The 24,881-nt window shown below is 34.2% G+C and overlaps 1 protein-coding gene across 8 annotated transcripts in view; it reads right to left on the reverse strand.

Annotated features, from left to right (window-relative positions):
* Nucleotides 1-24,881, reverse strand: part of LOC116345290 (BMP-binding endothelial regulator protein) — a 68,066-nt gene that overhangs the window by 21,388 nt on the left and 21,797 nt on the right. For all 8 annotated transcript variants that reach the window (XM_031774530.1, XM_031774533.1, XM_031774536.1 and 5 more), the window contains exon 4: nt 16,947-17,035. In XM_031774530.1, the coding sequence (XP_031630390.1) occupies nt 16,947-17,035 (89 nt within the window). The remainder of the gene's footprint in view (nt 1-16,946; nt 17,036-24,881) is intronic.

A 24,881-nucleotide genomic window follows, 5' to 3' on the forward strand; every position in this document is an offset into this window, starting at 1 on the left:
TACGACTTAATTTGCATAGTCAATGGTGAACTTGTTTGAATTAATTACTATTTTCATATGAGATTTGACCTCCTCGATATCAATGTATACATATATTACTTTATACACAAACGCGATCGTCGACTTTGATATTTCCCAGTCTTTGTGGAGACAAAATGACAGAGATTTCTTCGATAGTTTCTGTGTCTCGTTTTTCCTCTCTCATTTTTCTCTATCTCTTTCTCTGCGAACATACATAAACTCAATTCTATTCATAATTTGATTTATACTATCTCATTTAATTGAAAATAAAGTTGCCTTTTCATCGAATTTAAAATATATAATTCTTTTTTTTTTTTGAAATGCATTCTATGTTAATTCGTTATTATCATAGTTTTTGACCGGTTTTTTGGATGTTATCTGGAAAAAACGGTTCGTACGATTGATAAGTGTGTACGACCTTGGGAATTTTTACACACACTTCATTTTTGTGTGGCAAAATCCAATTTGGATAGTCAATAAATTGTTAAATTGGTATCAAATATGCATGCCATTGTCGCTAAAAAGCTTTTTTTTTTAAATAAAAATTTATTAGGAGAAAATATTACCGCAACAACATATTTCAGCTAATATAGTCATGAAACGACCCAAGAAATAATGCGTTGATTTAGTTCTATCGAAATAGATTTTGTGCTATTTGTAGATGCTTATCTCTCTCTTGTTCGAATACGAACACATATTCGAAACAAACACCGAACAAATTTATATTTAATAAAAAAAGAGCAGATGCAAACAAACGAAGAAAGAAACTCTCTCGTGATGTCTTTCTCTCTCGCTAAGAAGCGACTGCATTCAATTTATACCATACACATCGTACGCCCTATAAGATTTCGGTCTGTGTCGCGTTGCAGATTAAATACCAATTGATAAAGAGTGAAACACGGCAAAATATACAAAATAGTCGAATAAAAATAACGATAATCACATATTTAAATGTCATTTACGCATTACAATCGGAATACGAAGATCAAAAATGTGGACAAGATATAAATGAACAAAAAAATTTAATAAAAAAGAGAAGAAGCGAGCTCGCGCACATTATATTGCTAGAAAGAGCGGCTCCCAAAGAAACACCACAAAACTAAACGAATATATTATGAAGAAGACTAAGAGTAAAAATCACATAAGTAATGTGATACGAATATATGCATAAACACCAAACTAAATGATAATAACGACGTTGACAACAACAAAAAAAAAGAGCAGCAACAACGATGATGAACTGTATTAAGATGGCTTATCTCCAGCTACCGCGCAATTTTGTTTAACACTTAAGCGACGCACAGTTTTTTTTAAATACACGGCGAATTCGTCGTCGATGTGTCTCTACCGTTCTCTCACTCTGTCGTACACACATTTTCTGTTTGTTGCGTACACAACGGCCCCTAAATTTGAGGAATGAATATAAAAAAATCTATCTCGAACGTATACCAAATCACAAATTTATTATAAATATTCATCATCTTTTGATGCGGTGGAATCCACCTTAAATTTAATACACACACACACACACACACACACACGATGGCCGCTCAGTGAAATACGAATTGCTTGAAAAGAATTGAAAATACTTAATGTGGATCAAGTGACGAGCGAGAGATACTAAATCATTAAGTTGGCATCGTTTTCTATGTCTAACACTTTGAGTCGTCGTTTTGTTTCAATTGCAAAAGCAGTAAATGAAAATAAAAAAAACAGTCACCGAACGCAAAGAAAGCATGCCAATGCGCTTAGCAATTCATATAAAGCTATGCAATCTCAGCCGGAACGGCTTTTCTCTCTGTGTCTCTCTGTCTTTTCTTTTTCTTGACAATCACTGACAACACAACCAAAACCCAGTCCATATTGAACAAAACGCTGAAATGTGCCTTTATTTTGTATTGGAAAATGTTTTTAAAAAAAATGTTCAATACAAAAATATCGAATCACACGAGAGAGAGAAATGAAGAGATGGGGAGAGAGGGCCAAGCAATGAAAAGAAAACCAAACAGCCCATGAAAATGAATGAATAAAATTGAACAAAGTCCATTTTAAATGGAACGACGTTTAATGTTCATTTTTGATGTATGGCTGCAGCATTAGTTGTTGTGGCTGCACAACTATGATACATAAATACATTTGATATTGGTGAACTATGTGAATTCGAAATCGAAATGAAAGTGTACATAATGTACACATGTTTGTTATTTATTCATTTTGATATTAAAAACTCCCAAGGACGTGGTGAAAATCCTTAAAAAAAAAGAATCGATCGTTGAACGTTGGAATATGTTGTTTACATTTCTGTTTCTTTTCAATGAGATTGTATTGAATTCCGCTTAAAATGTAGTCGAATTATTTTATTGAGAATTTCTCTTATCGTTGTCTCACCGGTATATATGGCTGGCATTAAATGTATCCAGTGCCTTAGTGGTTTCATGTTGTCAACTCAAAAAATATGAATGCATCATAAAAGTCAAACTTGTGTGCACTTGCATTGCAAATTGCTTCGCAAAAACGAAATGAAAGAAGTTGATTCATCATGTAGCCTTTTTCTTTCCATCATACACTACCTTAGAATAATTGCAGGTATTTTTTTTCTCTTCGCTTTACGGTTCGCGCGATATACACATACGTTGCTTAATATTTTGCCTGTTGTCGCCGGAACCGCAAAGGAAAAGTAGGTTTTCATTTTAACTTGCTCTCCATTATTTCTCTTTCGTCATATTTATCGAAGAATCATAAATAATTTGGTGTGGACGTGGTCTCATTTCGGGATCCATGCATACAATGTTCTCTCTCTCTCTCCAAAAGTAATTGATTATTGTCCCACACAAGACAGACACACATGTCACACCTTGGCAAGAATTAGCGCAGGTCAAAATGCGAATAAAACGATCGAAAAACACACAAATAACAGCAAATCCAACTATATTTAAAAATCAACTTTTAAAAAGTAATAAAAAATATTGTCGCTTCATTTCCTGTTTGACCGTTTGAACAACGGTGAGTTCAACATAAAATAGTTTCTTTTTATATTTCTCCTCTCTATCTATCTATCTCTCTAGCATCTTTTTATCGTTTTCAATCTTCCTGAAATCTTTTGTTATTTTTGCAAATCTTCTTCTTTCGAGAGCGCGCGTGCTGCCAATGAGCACTTATCAATATACTAGTTGTCCGAAAACGATTTAAAACAAAACAAAAACGCAACATTGTAAATGCATGCTGGAAAAATGCACAAAATTCAAGCTTAAACAAAATAAAATAAGTAATACGACTGCATCGTGTCGTTTTTTTTTTGTTTAAAGAGGCATTTCAATTTATGGCACAATGCTGCACGGACATCGATATCTGTGTTGCCAACAATTTATGGTGAATTTTCAAATGTGATGTGCATGTATTAATAAAAAAAAACCGAGAAAGAGACAGTGACAGCAAGCGAGCAAAAGAGAAGAAAATAGCACATTTAATCGAAAGAAAGATACGCAATCGAAAAGAAAGAAAATAACAAGCGACAAAAAATTGTATAATGAACAAGGTCGATAAAGGCCGTTCGTGTACAACTTGTTTTTTTTTTTTTCATTTTACGGTTTCTGAGAGATTTTTTTTTTTTGAGTAGATGTCGTTGTTATTATTGTTGGATCGTCTCTGTTCGCATGCTGTCTTTTTCGTTTGCATATGAAACATATTGTTTCATTAAGTCATGCTTAGTATTTTTTTTTCGAACGCGAGCATACCCACGATTTTTGAGAATGTGAAATTGAACACATGAATTTTGATTATGTCTGCTCATTTTTTTTCTCTGTGTATCTTTCTTTAAAATCGAATAATCGAGAATTAATGTCTCTGGAGACACTTTTGTACTTATTTAAGTCTTTTGTGCTAATTTTGTTGTTGTTAGCTGTGTTATTTCACTTCCGGGTGAAAAACTGCACCGATTTCAAATAATCAAATGAGACAATCACCGCGAATATAAATAGATTTTAAAACCTGATGTGTCTGTTATCTTTATTTGTTTGGTTTTTTTTCGGTCACAAGTGTCTATCTTATTTGATTAATGATGACAATTTGTGATGTTCCATCATCGATTTAAAATGTGATTATATGACTGATCGAAATTGAGAGAAAAGAAAAACGACCGATTATTAGTTTGTTTTAGCATCTTAATGGCAATTTTTCAGACCGCTGTTTCTTCTTTACACACACGCATACAGAGACAAATTAGTCATTTGTTTCATTATCAATGCAAATGTACAATATTCAGAATTCATCCTTCGAGCACCGCAAAACGCCGATCCAAGTTGACCGAATCGAGTGTTGGTGTATACAAATGCTCGACAATGTGTCTTTCCGAAATTAACGATAATATATATCGAGAGAGAGAGAGAGAGAGAGAGAGAGAGAGAGAAACGATCCAAAGAGAACACGTTTTTATCTTATGTTATAAGCATATAAAAACAAACGTAAACATTTTATTTGGCCAACAGCCGTACGCAAGAACCGTACACCATTTTTGTTTCTCAATTCGATTGTCGATGCAACAGCGAATTGGGCTGACATAAACATACACAAACGCAATCGTATAAAAAATAAATTAAATGCGACCGAAATCGAAGTAAAAACCACACACACACACACACATATTTTGCGTGTAGAAATGCTCAAAGATTGAACGGTAACAGCTAAAAAAATTTTTTATTTCAAAAGTGATTTCTTAAAACCTAACAAAAACAGTTCAAAAACCATTTCATTTGTGAACAGAAACACACATACACACACATAAATTGTGACATGGTTAAATCATCGATATACTTAATTTTTTTATGATCATATCGATCAATGAACGTCAAATTTGAATTTGACGGTGGAAATTTTCAACATATGTATACAAATTATTATGGATAAAAGAATGGTATGTCTGGATGCCAAACTAACAACAAGATTAAATACAAAATAAAATATCATTAAATACTCGAATGACGAAAAACAAACCAGTTATTTGGAATCAGCTGCTCTGTTTGCTGTTGACGATTTGGTTGGTTATGTTGTTGTTGATTTTTTTTCTTGTCTTTTTTTTAATTTTTGCTCTCTTCTCTCGTTTCGTTGTTATTTTTTTTTTCTCTTCATTTGATGAATGTTAAAATATAACGATGGTACAGTGGTTCCGTAATCCATTACGAATACTTTCGGATAGATGGAGCAATCTTCTAGTTTAGTTTCGCACAATTTGTGCGATCGGGGCAATTGCAATCGAAATGGTTTAAGTTGTAGAGAAAAAGAGCAAAAAAAAAATGCATCACATTCCATATTTTTTTTACCACTAGTCGAGCATATGTTATGCTCATCTTTTTCAGATTTGAGTTCATTTACATCGAGATGAAGTGTGTCAAAGTAGAATGCGCGCGTGCGTTTGCTAGTTGTTTCATACGAAAATGCTATTGTTCACATTACATCTAATCGACGATGATGATGATAAAAAGCATTCTTTTTTTATTCAAAGATACTAACAACTCATTTTATATTTTGTACAACGGATGCCTGGTCACTGACCAGTGGTGAGACCAGAAAAATGTGCGTATAAAAGATATAAAAAAACCAAATCCACAAACATACACATCTCAAAGACCGTGGCAGCAAATAAAGAAAACCACACCGATAGCTTCTGAAGCGAAGAAGCAAAGCGAGACAGAAGAAGAAGAAGAAAAAAAATCTCAACGCAAATTGTTGTGTGTGTGTGTCAATATAATAATACATACGATACGTCTGACCAAATACCGTACAATGTGGATAAAAAGTGAGCGAATGTCTGCAAGGTCGATAAAGGCCGTTCGAAATGTAGCGCGAATGTTAATATGTTCAAGCACAGTCGCGCTCACGTTCGCTCCACTCTTAACTCCATGTGATTTTCATTCAGCCGATGATTTGGTTTATTTTATCTTTCTTTCATTTCTTGTTGTTGTTGTTGTTGTTGTTGTTGCTGCTGCTGTATTTATCTTTGGGCTCGTTGTTTACATCAATAGTTTTTCCTAGTGTGTGGGTGGTTCGATTGGACAGCATTGCATTTATATCGAGCAAAAATGCGTTTTCTAATTACTGTATGCGCACTTCGTCATAAATGCATAAATGAAATCGCCTATTTCATTTGACATTTTTAAAAATAATTAAAATTCATTTGCAATGAAAACTATTTAAACGCATACACAATGACGGACGCAGTCGATTGATTTGATAAATCTTTGAATTTAGTTCGCACATAATTATATGAAATTCATTCTTTTCTATCTGCACAAACAGCTTTTTTTCTTCTTTTTTTTAAACTGATGTTATTAAAATTGACGACGACAGAAAAAGTGTGCTCACATACAGAGAAACCGCAACAAATGAAACGGAATAACGAACACGAAGCAAATTAAACTGTATCGAGATTATGATTGAGCACATTCAAGACCAGTTATTAAATCATGTAATGGCACTGGTAATTTAATGGTTGAGTGATAATTTGGAATTTTGTTTCTCAAGTCAAAGAAGACGAAGAAGAAGAAGAAGTAACAGTTTAACACTTTGGCTACGTAGAAGTGTTGGCATATTTTTGCTCTTTTTCCTTGCTTTTTCTGTATGTCTTTCACCCAATTCAAATTTAACTCTTGGACGACCTTTAGGACATATACATCCTATGTTGTTGTGCATGTTTATCGGTTACATGTACCAAGTATGAATTTTGAATGATAATATCTACCGTGCGAATGCCGGTACATTTCTCTAAAATACTTTTTCCCGAACAAATTCCCAAAAACTGGAATTATTTTGGCATTTTTTTTTTCAGGTCACTGAACACAAATATATAAACAGAATTGTGAAGTCCCATCAAGGGGTTAAGGTGGCGAAGAACACAAACGGTACCCAGTGATCAGCAGTTGCATGTGAATTTTTATTTGTCCTTAAACTGCATCTTAAGCCGTAATTAAGAGCAATAGAATGCAAGAACATTTTAATTGATTTGACAGTATTATCGATGTTCCGGAATTCAATGTTTAAGAACAAAAAATGATCATTTTTTTTCTGTGTCTTTCTCTCTCTCTCTCTCTCTCTTCCTTTGTTTCTCTCTATTATAATTGTATTTTTTCTCACTCTTCTTTTGTGTGCTTGTGGTTTTAAGCGTCTCTTCATCTCAGATAATTATAAGACTCGGACCACGGGTGAATTTTTACATGTCGTCATAGTCGTACAGTTTCTTTGGCTGTGCTGAATTCAAATCCGTTGGAATGTGAATTCTTCAAAGCGACTGAATTTTATAATTCTTTCAATCAATAATGTGCAGGTATCTCCACATTCGTCAAACCATTTCATAACAAAAGTAGATTCTTTTTTTATTACGTTGACCCTGGTTTTTGTGTACACCATTTTGGCATCTGTCTCGTCATATATTATCGCTTCTTAATTGGTGTTTTTTTTTAACAAAAATTAAATCAAATATGATCGTCTGTCTATCCAGAATTTTGCAATAAAATTTGCAAAACATCTGAATCATTCACTAAATTTTAAACAGAATCGATTATATTTTTTTTCGCCAAGAAAATTATGATTATATTTATGCAAACAATAAATTTATGGCCATCGAACATGGTCGACAAATTGAAAAATACATGTAAAACTGCGACAACAATAACTATAACATAGATAATCGAACGAATAAACGCCGAAAACCACACGAATACACACACAATACGCCGTCACATATTAATGGTAATTTTATTATTGCTATTTTAATAAAATAAAAGTGTTGTTAAATCAGATTGATTTCTACGCCTCAGGATTGAGACAATATGAAGGATAGGAATGTCTAACTGGCGCCTAATTGTATTATTGTATTACAATGTTCTGTGGTTATTCCAAATGGCAAGGTGTTGTTGTCGTCGTTTTCGATTTTGTGAGTGTGCTTTTTTTTTCTCTTCGGTATGCGTATCTATCTCGCTCTCTATCTCTTTCTCTTTCACACTTTTATCGAAATTGCTTATTCTTCACGCTTTGGATTTATTTATTGAGATTTGTGCTGATTGTTTATGCTTTTTGCGTCAACCGTATTTGGTTACCTGTTATTAAATGAGAGTATATATATTTTTTTCTTATTAATTTCGTCGTCATGTGTGTTTGTGTGCCGCTATTTTTTCAAGTATGTCTCAATTCATTTCTCTGAATTTGTTTGTTTGCTTGTTTGTTTGGGATTTTTTTTTTGTTTTTTTTTTCTTGCTTAACTTCTTGTGATTTTGATATTTGCAATTGGTGTGCCGTCATATTCCAATCTCTTTAGTTTTTAGTACACTGTACGAATTTGCGTACACTTTACCAAGTCAAGTGTTCAAGCTTTTATTTGGTTTTTGTTGTTGTTGTTATCGTTCGTCATTTGTCACTCTCTGGCTGAACTGAAGGCGTTGGAATTTAGAACGGCATCCATACATTATAATTATACAAATCGATACAAAGTGCATGTAAGCAGCAGCAGCGATACAGCCAGCATCTATGTTAAAATAAAAAGCCATTTTGTCGCGTATTTATGATTACATTGCGTCTCTCTAAAATTATTATTGATCGATTACTTGTCGGTCGCTTCGAAATGGAGGCGATGTAAACAAAAGCAGATGCGAATTATTCGATGCGACCAACGTTAGACATTTGAACCATACACAAATATATTCACAGAGAAATCCCTTCATTTACAACCTTCGACCACGATCACAAGTATGCATTACATTCTCAATTTGTAGCTACTAGCAATCTGTGTATGAAATAAAGAGAAACCGATTGCAACTTGAAACATCTTTATCATTCGTCGAACAAAACGGTGACTAAGCATATCACTTCAATCAATTGCATTGCGCGCTCGCGCATACACACTTGCACACTAAAATGATGTTGAAGAGAATAATAAATTGGTTGATAATTTAATCGACTGAAAATACAATCAACCAGATATATGAACACCAACAACAACAAATAATAGTAATCATAAAATGGCAAACGCGTGTAAATTAATATGTCTAACAGAATTGTTGTCTCGAGTAACAGAAGTGTATTGCTTGCATAGTGTACACTCGAATAAAAAACAAAGAAGAATTGTTTTTGCCGTCAATAGAGCAGCGCCGTATTACAATGTATTGCATATAATTGGTGCACAATAAATTGTGTGCTAAATTCCAAGTGAAGAAGCACAATTTTGTTACGTGCCTATACACGATGCAACTTTCTCATTTGATTCAGATTGATTATTTATGTGATTGACATTTTTTTTGAAGTTTTCGGAGAAACACCGACTAAAAAGGTGTAGGTTTTTGTCCTAATTTTTTTTTGGGGATCACTTTTAGAACGAAATAAATTAAATACAGTTAAAATGATTTTGCATCAAATAAGTTGAGTTTAGTTCTCGAGAGATGAGCGTGCATAAAAAGCAAACTCAATTCATTGCAGATGCGTGTAAAGTTAATCACATCGATTAATGTTAATAATCCCGTGATGAATGTAAAAATCTTTTCAAGCCGATAAATACGAGATACGATTTTTTTTTAAATAAATCCCAGACTGGGATTAGTTTTAAGCATATCTATGTCTATCGCAGCAAATACTTTTACAGCAATAACAAAGTGAAAAAAAAAAACAGTTTTAATGAACCTGAACAAATTTCAGTAATATTTTTTTCCGTTTTTAACAAAGAGAAAGTGTAGACATAAAGAACATCAAATCCTGACCAAGTTTTTGACCTTGTGATTTATGGCACATATAGCGCCATGTGCATGAATGTGTGTGAATTCAACTTTATTAATTAAACAAAAAGGGTGTCGCTCTCTCTCTCTCTCTCGTTTTCGGCATAAGAGTGTGAAATGTGGCAAAGCGATGTGTTGGCCGCGTGCATTGAAATCGGACAAAAGGATATGCATACATTAAGGTCAACAATGCGAATGCATGTCAAATAACAGTTTGAGCATATATAATATATCCAAAAACAAAAAAAAACTACACTGTGAACACCACATACAAAACCGTCTCTGATAAATTAGGAGAAAAAGAATTTATAGGTTCATTTAAAAATGGCGCCATTGTGACGTGACACAATTTATGTTTAGTTATGTGTATCGTAATGTATAGTTTTATATTCTCTCTCTTGCTCGCACGAAAAAAACAAACGCCGAAATGCAAAAATTCAAAAACAAATGCAAAACACTCGAGAACGAAACGGCAAAAAAAAAACTTCAAACATCTCGCAAAATGAATTAACGATAAAAATGTTTTGATCAAAAATGCCATTCATAATTTAATTCAATACTGATGTATAGAACCTTTTTTTTCTTCAATGCAGTATGAGTCGTTGTTCTTTTCCCTGGTATGCATTCTACTTGTATGTGTAGAAAAAATTGTGCGAGAACGTTCTTTTTTTGTTGTTAATTCAAGACGCGAACATGATCGGATGGTGGATGCATCAGAAGTGCGAGCATACGTGTATGAACAGGCACACGGGTGTTTCTCTCGATTATGATGCATGGTGTGCACATACAAAAGCCATATTATGCCATTCTTACATCTATTATATGACTATTTATAATTTTATTGGAAAACTACCAATTATCAATTATGAATTTCGTGTTTGTTAATACATTACAAGTTCACAAATCAAGACGACGACGTCGATAAAAACACACACACACACACAAACACAGGGGTATTGAGAGCGAAAGAGAAACGCACATAGCTATGGATTGGGAATAAGAATTTTGAAAGAGAACGAGTGCGCGAGTGAAACGATGGCGACTTCGTTGAACATGAAGAATGCGCGATAATAATGCATTTTTCATGTGCGAGCATAAATTAGCAAATACACGACAAAAACACACCAAAAGCCTGCTTGAATAATACAAAATAATAATAATAACGAAATACGGCTCACGAAAAACACACAGTGCCTACAAGAGAATACCTTACACACATATTCACGTAACGATTGCACATAAACACATAATTTATCGTTTGTTTTTTTTTCTACTCTTCTCTGTAATCTCATTCATTCCCATACGAGCAAAAAGTGGTTTTTTTTCGCGTGTGTTTTTTTTAAATTCTCCTCCAAGTGATGCTCGCAATCTATTCACAATTTTTTTTTGTCGTTTCATTTTCGAGAGTGTGTGTACGAGAAAAAAAAAACAATACAAAAACATTTAAAAAAGGAATATTGATAATAATCTCTCATATATTGAATGGCAAAAGTGCCACACAGCAATCATTCCTGCTGAATGTTCTAACTGCAATTGTGAGAATCGTGATTCGTGGAAATTTGTTTTATTTTTTTATATTGAAACTCAACAGCAAGACAAGAGAGGCAGCAGCAGCAGCAACAGCAGCAAAAAATATTGTTGCACATATAGGCATAAAAATATTATTGCATTTGAGTTGGAGATTTTTTTTTGACATTTCGAGGTTTAATTGCACCCAAGCATTTACATGTCAATTCACACATTTAAACACACAACTTTACGCACATAAACACACATTTGTATAGGCAGAAAATTGATAATAATTTGTCTTTAACTGAAGGTGAACCAAATGCCTAACAAAAAACCGATACGAATTTCAAAAGAATGTCGTATCTATCCATGCAATTCATGGCAAATTTTCGAAAAGACAAAAACAAAATCTCATTTTATTGAACTGAACGTATCTTTGATGAGCATTGCTCATTGAGCAATCAGGTTGTGTTTTGTTGTAGACGACGGTGACGACCGCAATTGATCATAATGCCAGCCATCGCCACCATAATAGCGAACAAATCAAAGTTAGAGCGAAAAAAATGGGAGTGAAACGAACAAAATCGGCTGACAAGATCAATAATTTTAATTACGGCCGTCAATTTGCCTACAGCACTTAACATTGAACGCGGAAAAATCAAATGCAACCGTTTGACTGCACACTTTATAATGATTGGTGTTCGTTTCAGGCTTTATTTTGCTATTAATTTTTGTGATTGCTTCTTGTCTGCGGCGGGTTAGCGGGCGGGCTGGCGTTAGAGAGAAACGAATACAGCCTGCCCGCTTGAACTCTATTCCATATGACAAGATGTGATAGTTTGTTGCTGAAGTTAGAGTATGGTGCCGCCATCAGCGTCGTCGTTTTCACTGCTACCATCGCCACCGCCGTCTCCGCCGCCGTGATGCAGCTGTTACATTCCGGCTTTTCTATAAAATAATCATTTTATTTGTTGTTTTACAGTGGCTCTTACTCAATAGTTCACTATGAATGAATTAAAATCATTTTTGCACTTTTTCAAGTATACACAACAAATACGATCATATGGTTGGTGCACAGTGCCCAACGATATAATTTGAGAAAGAAAAAAAACAACAACGAATGAATCTCCCAGAATTAGATCGAGAAAAAGAGAGTAATATAGCGTGCATAAAAATTGCATGATACGTTTAAAAAAAAATGCATATACACAATGAATATGGGCACTGTCCATTACAGCTAGTCTCGCTATTAAAATTTTGCGTAAATGACAGTTTCATAAGTGATCTGTTTCTCTGTCTCTTCTTGTCGCAGCGCTGGTGTTGTTGCCATTTGGTTTGTTGCTTGTTTTCCTTTTTATTTTAAATGTAATTCATTTTCAGCCGTTACCATTTCATATTCCAATTTGATTTTGCATTTTTCAATCACGAGCAAATCAAAATGAAAAAAAGATAGAGAGAAAAGAGATCGGCACACGATCACTAACAATAATCAACAAAGGCATTTCATGCACCACACACATATATACTCGGTCGCCAGTGCATTTGCGGTTAATATATAAATTTTTTTTGTGCTGTTATTTAATTTCAAACTTAATTTAGTAAGACGCGTCAGCTTGTTATGGAAAATTCCAATCGTACCTTCGAAATGCCACACAGCTAAAAACACCGTTCGTGCCGGTGTTACTGTTGTTTTTGCCGCCACCGCTGTCATCGTCGTCGTCGCCGTTGTTGTTGCTGTTGTCACTGTCGTTGTTGCTTAACATTGGAACGATCGAAAGAGAACGAATCGTTTTCCGGGTGACGCGATCTCACATTTCCAAGAACCTTGCACACGAACAGTACACACAGTAACGAGATAGAGTAATGACAATTTCAATTTTCGAAATTGAGATCACCGGCACGGAAAAACGGTCACTTGCACCGAGCCTATTCAATCATACACACATATATACATATATGACACTGTAAAGTGGCAATGGAAAAACTGCACTCGTCTTAATTTGTTCATTTTGTGCACAAAATACGCTATCGACTTAGATACACGCAACTCTTTTAATGATCAATGTGAACAAAAACAACAACGAAAAATAAACGGCATCATGCAAAATATCGATGAGCAAAAGAAAGAGCAATAGAATCAACATCAACAGCAGCGATTGATTGATGTGAGGAATGAGAAGAGAAAAAAAAACACACACGTCGCTTAGAAATGTGATGAATATGAATGTAATGATTTTTAGCATGTTGGCGCCACTTAAACAACTCCAAACATTGTGGCGGCAAATTGCGATTCGACAAAACAAAACACTGAACCATATATGAACAATGGCAAAACACACCAAAATGACACATACACAGACCGTGCCATAGAGTGAATGTGAACGAATGAATGAATGAATGAATCAAACGTTCAAAGAAACAACAACAAAAATAGCGCAACCAAACGCAAATAACTCAAACACATTCGACGATCAAATCAAAAATGCCACGACTTGCGCGTCAATTTAATCATTACATGTAATTATTATCACATCGTCATATCAAATCGAAAGAAAAAAAATTCATACGGCGACTGAGCAAATGAACGAAGCTCGAGCGCACTGTGATAGGCGGGAGAGAAAAAAAAAATTGTAGCAAAAGACGCCGCTATGCATGTGTGTGGCTTTTGGCTGTGACTTGTCTAACGCCACTCGTACAAGAGCAGCAACACACACGAAAAAAAAAACGCTTCAAACTAGACCCGAACGTATTCGGTTTGGAGCTTTGAAAATCGTCCCAGCCAATTAGTTTCCATTCATTTCGCCACCAATACATACATCTGTATCAAAGCGAGATTAAGAGCACAATTGAACGATTGCGATGATCAGTCAACATCGGATACAAAGACGGAATCAATTCGTAATTTGCATATTTATGTAAATTCAATGATTTTGCGAGACCAGAGAAAATGACAGCGACGGCACAGAGATTTGGCCACATTATCGCACAGGTGTGTGTATTTTATATTTTATTCATCGTTACTCGATGCCGTTGATGTCGCTCGATTAACGGATTTCGATCGGATTTTTGTCATTTGATACTTTGATTACATTTGCGCTAAAATAAATACCTACATAGAGAGAGAGAGAGAGAGAGAGAGAGAGAGAGAGAGAGAGAGAGAGAGGGAGATGCATCACAAGCCATAAATCTCAGTGTGTCGGCTATTAAAATCAATCTCGAATCGCTTTTATTTACATTCATCGTATCGAACACATGAATTGCAATGAAATGGTAATTGATGATTGATAAATGCAAATGACGAAATTAGAAAATTGTTGACAAGTCATTTGAAATTACCGTTGTTTGTTTTTGCATTGATGGATAATCATTATCAAATGAGGCAATGATACTCTCTGCATTGACTGAACAAGCATTTACTGATGAGCGACAGGACCATCATTTTTCATTATATTGATCAAAGGGAAGTCAATCGAATGCAAATGGAATTTCCGTTGTGCGGAACACACAAACATACCAACAATTTTCCGAAAATTATTATTAAAAGCCATTGACTGTATCTCTTTGTAGTCGGTTGCAGTCTATGGCGATAGTGAAAATGCATCTATGAATCATCGCGTTTTCGGAAATAGCAAACACCGAGAGAATGAGAGATATAATGAGAAAAGAAAATGCCCAGCTGAAAAAAAGAAAATCATATCGGCATAAAACAATAAGAGCTGGCGCCAGTCGAAAATATCGCAAAGAGTTTCAAACAAAAAAACAGAGAGAAAAAATAGAAAAACATAATCACTGCTCCTGAGAGAATATGCAACAAAAAAAAAGTAACAAAAACAACAATCGAATGGAAATATTTACAAAATTTGTTAAAGAAGTTTAATGAATTCTCTGACTTTGGGCTGGGCGATACGCTTCATAAATCGGAACACACACATGTACACAAAAGGTTTGTTGAAGGACTAAATTGGTATGTTTTGTTATGCATTGAGCATGTCATCTCTATCTGTCGCTTTCGATGTGTCGTTCAGGTCGGTTGTTGTATACCGCACACACAAGTGCATGCTGCACTAATATCAATTCCACTGACTTCTCAAAAAAAAGTGAATTGAAGGTACAAGTTTATCAATGGATGATACACTCCGACTCCGAATGGCAAAACACATACACACAGAGATAATAACGGAGACAATCAGCCGAAATAAGACATCAAAAACAATAGACACCTACGTATCGTCTTCATATTTTCTTCACTTATTTTCCTCTCTCTTTCTTGGATAAAGTTAATAATATAAGAAGGAAACAAATCACGTTCAATGTAAGTTTCGGAATTAAAAAAAAAAGAAGAAAGAAAGAATTTGAGAAGGGAAAAATCCGTAAAACGATTGCCCTATCATAAATTACCATAAAAATGGCAACGGGGCTCTCTTTGTTCGTAGCAAGTTATTAGACATTTATTATCCTTTTTTCTATCTTATTGCATTTATATTCTGCATTCTCTGTTGCTCCATTTCTATCTACGTATCTATCTTTATGTTTGCCCTTTCACTCTGGTCGCTTTCGTTTAACAAACAACGGAAAAACATTAGAAATAGAGAACACACACACACCGAGATCAATAAACACTTGGAGACCCAAGACCTGGAATCCATTTAATTTTAAGCTGCTTGTAGAATACAATTACTGCCTGCAAAACTTGGACAGAGTGAGAGGCGAATATTGAAAACAAAACAAAAAAATTAACATTGTTACATGCGCCACATTGTAGATTGTTTTGTTGAGCACAGCAGGTATTTCGACGGAACATTGATTCAGACTCAAAAAACCGATGGTTATATGGCAACCGTAAAAAAATCGGTGTCTACCTCTATAGCTCAACCCCGCTGTCACTTTCCTTCTTTCGACTTGCGCTCATTTCATACAAGAGAAAGAAAGAGAGAGACAAGAGAAAGAAAGAGAGAGAGTAAAAAACACCGACAATAAATTGCCAAGTGCCAAAATGCATAACATGTTCATTAAGCGCTAAATATTTTATCTATTCGTTTAAATCTCGTATTCAATTAGGCAAAAAAAAAGACTACAGCTGAGAGATAGAACCTTCTATCTTTACATTTTTTAAGGCGACAGGCCTGATCTATTGCCGTTGAAATGATTTCTTCTTTCTTTTTCGGTACCAGTGAAATTCCTTTAAAAATTATACTGTCTTTAATAAAGACTCTGAATGTGAGGCGGTGAAAAGTGTGAATGGACATTGACTTTTTTTTCTATTTTTTAGTGTTTTTCAGTGTGTCCATAATATATAGAAATAGCACTAAATAGTGTCGATATCTATACTATATTGGTCCACTATATATGGAAGATATTGCCGCACGCCACCGTATCGCACGATCGAAGTGAGTGTAGACGGGAAAAATCACAAGTTTCCGTGCGGCAGTAGAAAGAACTGTGTGTATGCGTCAACATTTTTGCCGTCCGCACTCACTTCGATTGTGAGTTACGGTGTCTTGCAGAAATATCTTCCATATATAGTGCACCGATATAGTATAGATATCGACACTATTTAGTGCTATTTCTATATGTTATGGACACACTGGTGTTTTTCCACTGTAAAATGAATTTAAAAAAAAACGTACACTATAAGTATAAAATTCAAACATTTAGATGACTTACCTGACAAATACATTTGAAGCATTTCATATCTTTGATTGAATCGACTGCCACTTCTTCGCCTTCATTCGAGCACGGCTCCCTTCGTCCCACTGTGAAAAAAAAAACAGACAAAAAATAAATAAACATTATATCAACACATATATTAATAAATGTCTCAGTTAATTTTCTATCAACATGGTTTCAGTTCAAGCGATGCGATGCGATGCAAAACAAAGTGCAAATAGAATGTAGCGCGTGCAAGAAACTCTCTCACATACACACGGCTGTAATTTAGTTTCGTTGTAATTGATTGATTTATCGATATATTGTATGCAAAAAAAAAAAATTATTACACAAAAACAAATTGATTTTCCTTTCATCGCTCGATCGGGCCTGTTCTAGGTATATTGCCAGCAAATATGCTGTTCAATTTATATTAGATAAACGTCGTTCACTTTAACGTGATCAATCGTGTATACAGTATTTCTAAATTGATCGAGTCACTTCAAAATTATTTAAACTGTATTAGTGTGGCGGCGATCGTTTGCAATGGAAACAGTAACAGCTGCTGCAGCAAAGTGGAGGAAAAAAAAGCAGCGCATAACGCACAAAGTCAATACACATGTCGTGTTGGACAACTATTTGTCATTCAAACATCAAACAAGAAATGTGATGAAAAAAAAGTCACCATAAATTCCATGAGAAATTTTGTGCAGAACGATGCACATTCACGTTGCTGTTTCGTTGCCGTTTTTTTTTTTTTTGGTTTCTTCACTTGATTCAGTGTTGTTCTTATTTTATTATTATTGTTGTTTTGTGATAATTGAGCATATCGAATGTCGAATAGTAGAGAGCACTGAGCTGAAATGAGATGAATTAATGTAAGTGTGATTCCAATAATTACTCGATTCATCTGATCTCGAATGCAAGAGGGCGGACGAATTGTTGAGATAAAGAGCAAAGCAAAGTATTTGATTTGAAATTATTGTGTATGCACATAATGATGATGGTGCAGGTCATCAATGTTCGTTTATATATGTAATCGAATACGATAATAACTTATATGCTGCTGCTGCTTGACACAAACAAAACCTTACCGATTTCACGAACATTTTGAAGTGCTCAACTGACTTTGTAACATTCAATTATATGTACAGAAATATTTGCGCATAATTTGCAAAAATGCACATTGCAATGGGGCAATGGATGTGGTGCGATGCTGAAAGCGAACTTTTTTCTCTGTTGAATGTGCACAGCACATCGTCTTGAAAAATTAATCGAAATGTTCAAGTTGAAATCCATAAACAAAAATCAGCCGACCTTAATTAAGTTGGTTTGACGTTCACACAAAGCCGCATATGCTATTTTTTTTTTTGTTATTGTTGCGTACTTGAAATACTTTAGTCATTTTCATCTTTTTTGTGGTTCGATAATACACGGCGCTATTTTTGAATCTTGAATGTTGTACGCACACACACATACATAAATTTATTATATTTTAAGAAAGATCCGCATTCTTTTGCCGCTACCTATCTCTTTCTGTTTTTTATCTCTTCGCATTTTATGTCTGATTCGATTTTATATGGAATTTTTGTGTGTGTCACATAAAATTCAAATGTTTTTTTTTTTCATTGAACGTTAAATTATGAGAAAATCATCATGCCGAATTTTTTCTTCGGTGGGATTTTCCGTGATAATGACAAAAGTTTTGTATTTTTAGTCTCCGCACACAAAGCGGTGATACTATTGTTTGATTAGTGAGACAGAAAGAGCGAGAGAGAGAGAGAGAGAGAGAGAGAAGATGTCATTTTTAAAGTGAAAGAACATTTATTGAATAGCGAAAAATAGTGCGCGAAAGCGTCTATGTTCTGGTGTATGCTTTGTGATCTTAAATGTCTGTCCATCATGATGTTGTGATTTGCTCATGTTGGGCACGTTGCTACCAAAACAACTAAAGAATTCAACGGTCATTTGAATTTTTTCTCGAATTTGGCACGATCAATCCATTAACAATGGTAATAAAAATCTGCTGCAAAATCGGTTCTCGGACAATGTTGACGTTAACGGACAATGAAGAAGAACTCATTCTTCCCCCAAGCCGCTTTTCATCCAATTGTGAAATTGCTGCATTTTTTTGTTTGTTTGTTATTGTATGACGTTCTGTTTCATCTCGTTTTGTTGCTCGTTGTGTGAGAACTGGTTAAATGGTCGCGTAATCTTGTTTTCAGTAGAAAATAGTGTACACGCAAGCGTTCCGCTTAATTCGTCTGGTAATTACTGGTGCATTTGAATGGGGTAGAATAAAAACTACTTCTCGAAAAATGTTTAAACACGAAACCTAAAAAAAAACTTTCAATGAAAAGTGAATCAATTTTTTTTCGTCCAATTGAAGTGAACCAAAAAAAATTTGTTCAATAAAAGTGAACCCAAAAAAAAAATTCATTTTAGTGTATTTTACACTGAAAAAACCGAGTGACATTTGTTTTTTGGTTCACTTTTATTGAACAAAATTTTCTTGATTCACTTCAATTGGACAAAAAAAATTGATTCACTTTTTATTGAAATTTTTTTTAGGTTTCGTTTTAAAATAGCAATTTTTCGAGAAGTAGTTTTTATTCTACCCCATTCATTTGTTTCGCATACTAACGTGCAATGTTCCGTGAGTGCATCGTTGCAAATCGAATGCAAACGATAACAAAAATAATAAAAAGAGAGGAGAGAAGAGAGAAAAAAAAATGTGTATTTGTGCAGAAAACAATTGGTCGAAACGATCTGAACTTCATTTGCAAATCAAAGAGAAATATATGAGTGAAAATTCTGCGAATCATTTGTGATCAACTTGCGAACAGTATACAAGAGAGAATAATTTTCATTGGTGGAATTGCGTGAAAAAGAAATTGTGCAACGAAAGGAAAAAAAGGGGGCAGCCACTGCAGCAGCAACAGCGAAACACTTATATAATTCTGTGGAAAATGGAAGGCAAAGCATATTTCTTTTTAGAAAAAAAAAAAAGAAAAAGAAGAAGAAACCAACGGCAATAATGCAACATAAACAAACGAAAAAAAAAAAGAAATGAGAGAACATTTATTTTGTCTACGCATTCGTATCCATTACACTTTTGTGGAATGTGCAACGGTTGGTTAGTTATGTTATTGTCACCACCAGCATTTCTTATTTTATTAATTTTCATTCCATTACCGTAAAGCATCCACATTTTTATGCTTCAACTAGCCAGAGCCAATGCGTTGAGATTCAACAAAAGAGAAAAAGAGACGATCGATTATGGAAAGCGAGAAAGTGAAATAGATATAGAGAAAGAGAGTGCGAGATTAAACTTCAATTGTTTGCTAAGAAATATGGAAGATCGCGAGGAATTCGAACAATGTTGCAAATGATTGAGAATTGTACAAAATTCTCTCCGGTGTGGTGTATACATTTGCGCCATAGAGAGAGAGACGAACGGAAAATAGAGACGAAAAATGTTAAAACGTCAAGGAATTAAGTTCTTTTTTTTGGAATTTCGCTTGATGTCTCGATTTTCGTTTTGTATGCAGTTGGCGTGTTTCAAGCACGTTTCAACAATGATATTTTCCGTTTCTATGCGACCGAGCATATGTGTTTGTGTTTATGTTAAGAATTTCCGAATGAATTAATGGCAAAACGAAAATATGTACAACATATTCAAGAGATGAGAATTCCTATAAATCGGAGTCGGTTTGTTATTCAATTGGTTTGGTTTGGTTGGCGTTTTCAAGTGAAAGAAGAAAAAAAAACGACATTACTTATTTTCTGTTCATAAACTGATTTCAAAGAGTGACAAATCGAACTGTGTGCTGTGTGATTCATTGCGAATTTTTATAATCCACAAAAATAGTATCTACAAAATTTTTATACAAATAGACTTTGGTTGTCTATCTCCTACATATAGATTGTCACAGCGCTTTAATCTGAGAATTTTTTTCACTTCTTTTTTTCAAATCACCGTCTACTGCTCATTTATCGTGGTGACACATCCTTTTATTTGTTCAATGAGAGGGCAATTTTTTTGTTTTTTATATCTCTTAACTATTTTGTGTACACATGTAAGAGCCCGTCGTCTCAGCATGAACACACTCGCACAACCTTTTCCCTCATGCATCTTGTAGGTTTGGTTCTTTCGTCAAAAAAACCGACAATTTGGGACTTTTTCTTCATGTGTGTGTGTAATGTGTATCTTCCAACATATTTTTTTAATGAGTTTGTTGGAATTTTCATGCCGAGTAAAAATTCACAGGAACCAATTCACATTTATATATTTTTAGTATGTCCACCTGCATTGAATGGCTGGTCATTTGGTTTGGTGGCGCTATGACCTACCCGGACGATTTGATTGAATGACTCATCGTCTAACTATGAAATAACTAACTTGACGTAAAACTGACTCGAACATTTGTTGAATAATACATACAGAGATTTGATTGTGATGAGCACACGGATGCAGATGCAGTTTTTTTTTGTTTAAATGCTAAATGCATGTCAAATAAATATTTTGTCGAGTTGCTTGTCAAACGTTTTTTTCTTCTTTCATTTTGTAAATATTTACACGCAAGCCGATAACGGTAATGTTCAAGTGTTTGGCTACGGATGTATAAAACAGCAGCAAAATCAAACGGAATATATTGAAACATCACAGCGGATTGTTCAAACAATCTCACCGATGCAAAGAAATAAAAGAAGAGAAAAACACAAGACTGAGTCATCACTCAAGACACACTCCATCTCCGGATTGCAATTGAGTGGTTTGTTTGTCTATTTTCAACCAATCCACACATACACACACATCCGCATTAAGAAGGTAATGAAAATATTCCTTAGTGTTGGGTAAATATTTTGCGGGCTGGCGTTTCAATTGCTCGTTTGTGTCATTTATTACAATACGTATGCTCATTTTCATTCGGTCTCTTTTTATCATTTTTTTTGTTTCTCTCGCTCTCTTTCTCTTTTCCCTTCTTGAACTTTGTTTGCTGCCGTTGCTGCTTCCTATTTCAGCCGCTGGAAAGATAAATTCAAGAAAAAGAAGAAGCTGAAGAGAGCAACCGAAATCGACCAAATAAATACATCATCCTGTCTCGAACAGGTAAAAAATAAACATTCGCCACTCTATTGCCGAATCGCTTCATATTATTTTATGACTTCTTCTACATGTGTGCACTCCTTTTCGCTGCTGCTGTTTATCTCCTTTGATTATTATTTATTTAAGACTCAATTCTTTTTTCGTCTCTTTTCTCTCTTTATTTAACTCACATCGTTTTTTTTTTTTATTTCTCGCTACCTTGCTTTTGTGTTGTTTTTTCACATAAAATCACATGTAATGCTTTTTTTGTGAGCATTTTGTTTTATTATCGCTTGAATTGTTTATTTTCCAATGATAAATCTATTTTCATTTTGGTTTTTCCAACTATTTGATGGCGCTTACCAACTTGTTGTTGTTTTTTCCCTTTTTGCTGGACTTTTTTTCCCCAAAAAATTTGTCCTTTTTTTATGTTAAACAGAAATGTTTTCAATTTACTTCCTTTGTACGATATACGACAAAAACCCATTACACATACATTCTTTGTTCAAACCACAATACGATGGTCTCATTTCGTTTATTTAAATGACATTTTCACAAACTGAAATATCATTTTCAAGAGAAAGACAAAATTGTATTTGTGCGTTATAGTGGTAATTCCGTTTGTTTCTTATAGATTATCTCAAATGCATTGTGCCAGCTAAAAGTTGTACACATAAAATTAATATGGTGAACAACGTACAGTGGAACTACACAAACACACACATTTTTTGTGTTCATCAGTTCAAATTTAAAAAATACTTTGCGAATATCAAGCAAACATTTAGATTTTATGGATCGGTATGTAGTCCAATAGAAGATTTCGGAAACATTATCATTTTCGAAGTCAATTGTGTCAATTTTTTTTTTGCAACTGTGCAATGCATAAGTAGATCTCAATGAATGCACAATTTTTGAAAGAAAGAGATAGTGGGATAATATCACCAAACTAATATAGATACGGTTAACTCTCAACACATATCGACAATGGAATTCGTTTGTTGCATGACTAAAACGACAAAAAATGAACAGAAGAAGAAATGAGTTGAATGTTTACCGTTTTTTCATTTACATTGCTTTTCTTTACGCTGCTTCTATGATGGAAAAATTGTGTGCATTCATTATTTTTGAATGAAAAATTGCGATCTCAATTTTCTATGTTATAATATTGTATGTTTTCATGTACTAAATGAAATGGACCGAACTCAAGAAGTATAAAGACCACCCTAACTTTGCCTGAAAAATGTGGTCATCTAAGGTTCTTGCCAAATGGTATTTTGCACGAGGTCCATCTTTCAAACCCATTTAATTATAATGTAATTGAATTGGATATGGACTTGATGGACAAAAAAGTTATATTATTGGATATTTCCTCTTCACTTGAACGAATCTTGATTATCAACTGAAATATGTAAGCATGTGGTCAAAATTTCGCTATATTAATAAAGTACTGAATTACTGAACGAATTTCGTTAAAGTCTTGCTCTCCACTGCAATCGAAATAAAAAAAACGAGCAGAAACATATCTTAATCCATAGAAAAAGATAAAGATAGAGATTTTATACATTTAAACACGGAATAATAGTTTCGCTTGTTTAGAAATCAGCTCAGCGCGCGTACTCGCAAAATGTCGTCGAAATGGCAAATTAGGACAAATTTCTTGCATTTTGGATTCACAGATCAAATAAAAAAGAAAATATAGATGCGAAAAATGTATTCAAAGCGTTCGCGCAACAAACCACCGCCGCATTTATGACAGTAAAATAGAAAAAAGTATATATGAAAATGAAACAAAAAAAAATAACATGAATTGAGTAAATGACAAACATCAAATGCTCTACAACACAATTTCCATTTATTTAAACGACATAATATGCATTTATTGTATACATCTCATGGATTTTGGTGTATATGTGTATGTGTTCCCTATATTGTTTTGTTCAAAAGTAATTCGGATTCGTTTTTTTGTCTGTTTGCTCCATTCATTTTTCTTCGCTTAAAATTCGTTATTTGAACAAGCGGTTTTGTTTTGTGAGCGTTTTTGCTGTCGTTGAGGGCGATTGAGTGAAAGAGCACATTTGTTCAGTAAAATTATGATAACAGCTAGATAAACGAAATAGCGATAATAACGAAATATGAATAAATGTGTTTGCTCATCGTTGCCCCCTTCATTTCCTCGTCGTCGATAGCAATAAAAAGGGTGACTGTGATCAAAATGAACGAGGGATGCATACGTTTCAAGCAGTCAAAATGCATGTAGTTCTAAACAACAATGTGATTGTTGGATGACAAAAAATGCCGAAGAAAAAAAAAATATTCTGATTTACATTAATTCTATGTAAATTTTAATAGATTTCTGCTTCAATCTATAAATGGTTTCCACTTACGCGAATGAAATGAGAACAAACGCACATCCAAAATATCTATATATATATATATATGGGGATAAGTCGCGCTTATAGTAAATTGATATTGAAAATCATGGTCTATACTTTGGCATCGTGTATTTGTTCGAACTGGCATGAACATGACATTGGTTTTTTTTTTCTTTTTTTTAATCTTTCACATATCTAATTTTGTGATACAAAATAGAATTTTATGCTGAAATGTGATGACAATTAAGTTTATCGTGTTCAGTCGAATTTTAGAATTGAATGTCATAAATGAGCCAAATAATTGCTAAAAACAAAGATATACGTAGTGTAGACGTACGAAAAATACACAATGCACTTGGCTTGTGAATGGTTGGCATTGCTTGATCTTAACTGTTTAACTGACATGGACCACCGTGTGCTTAGCAGCAAGACACACAACAAAAGAAGAGAGAGAGAGAGAGAGAGAGAGAGAGAGAGAGAGAGAGAGAGAGA

Source organism: Contarinia nasturtii, unplaced genomic scaffold, assembly GCF_009176525.2.
Source record: "Contarinia nasturtii isolate CC-2019 unplaced genomic scaffold, AAFC_CNas_1.1 Cnas_scaffold_1240, whole genome shotgun sequence".
Taxonomy (NCBI): Eukaryota; Metazoa; Arthropoda; class Insecta; order Diptera; family Cecidomyiidae; genus Contarinia; species Contarinia nasturtii.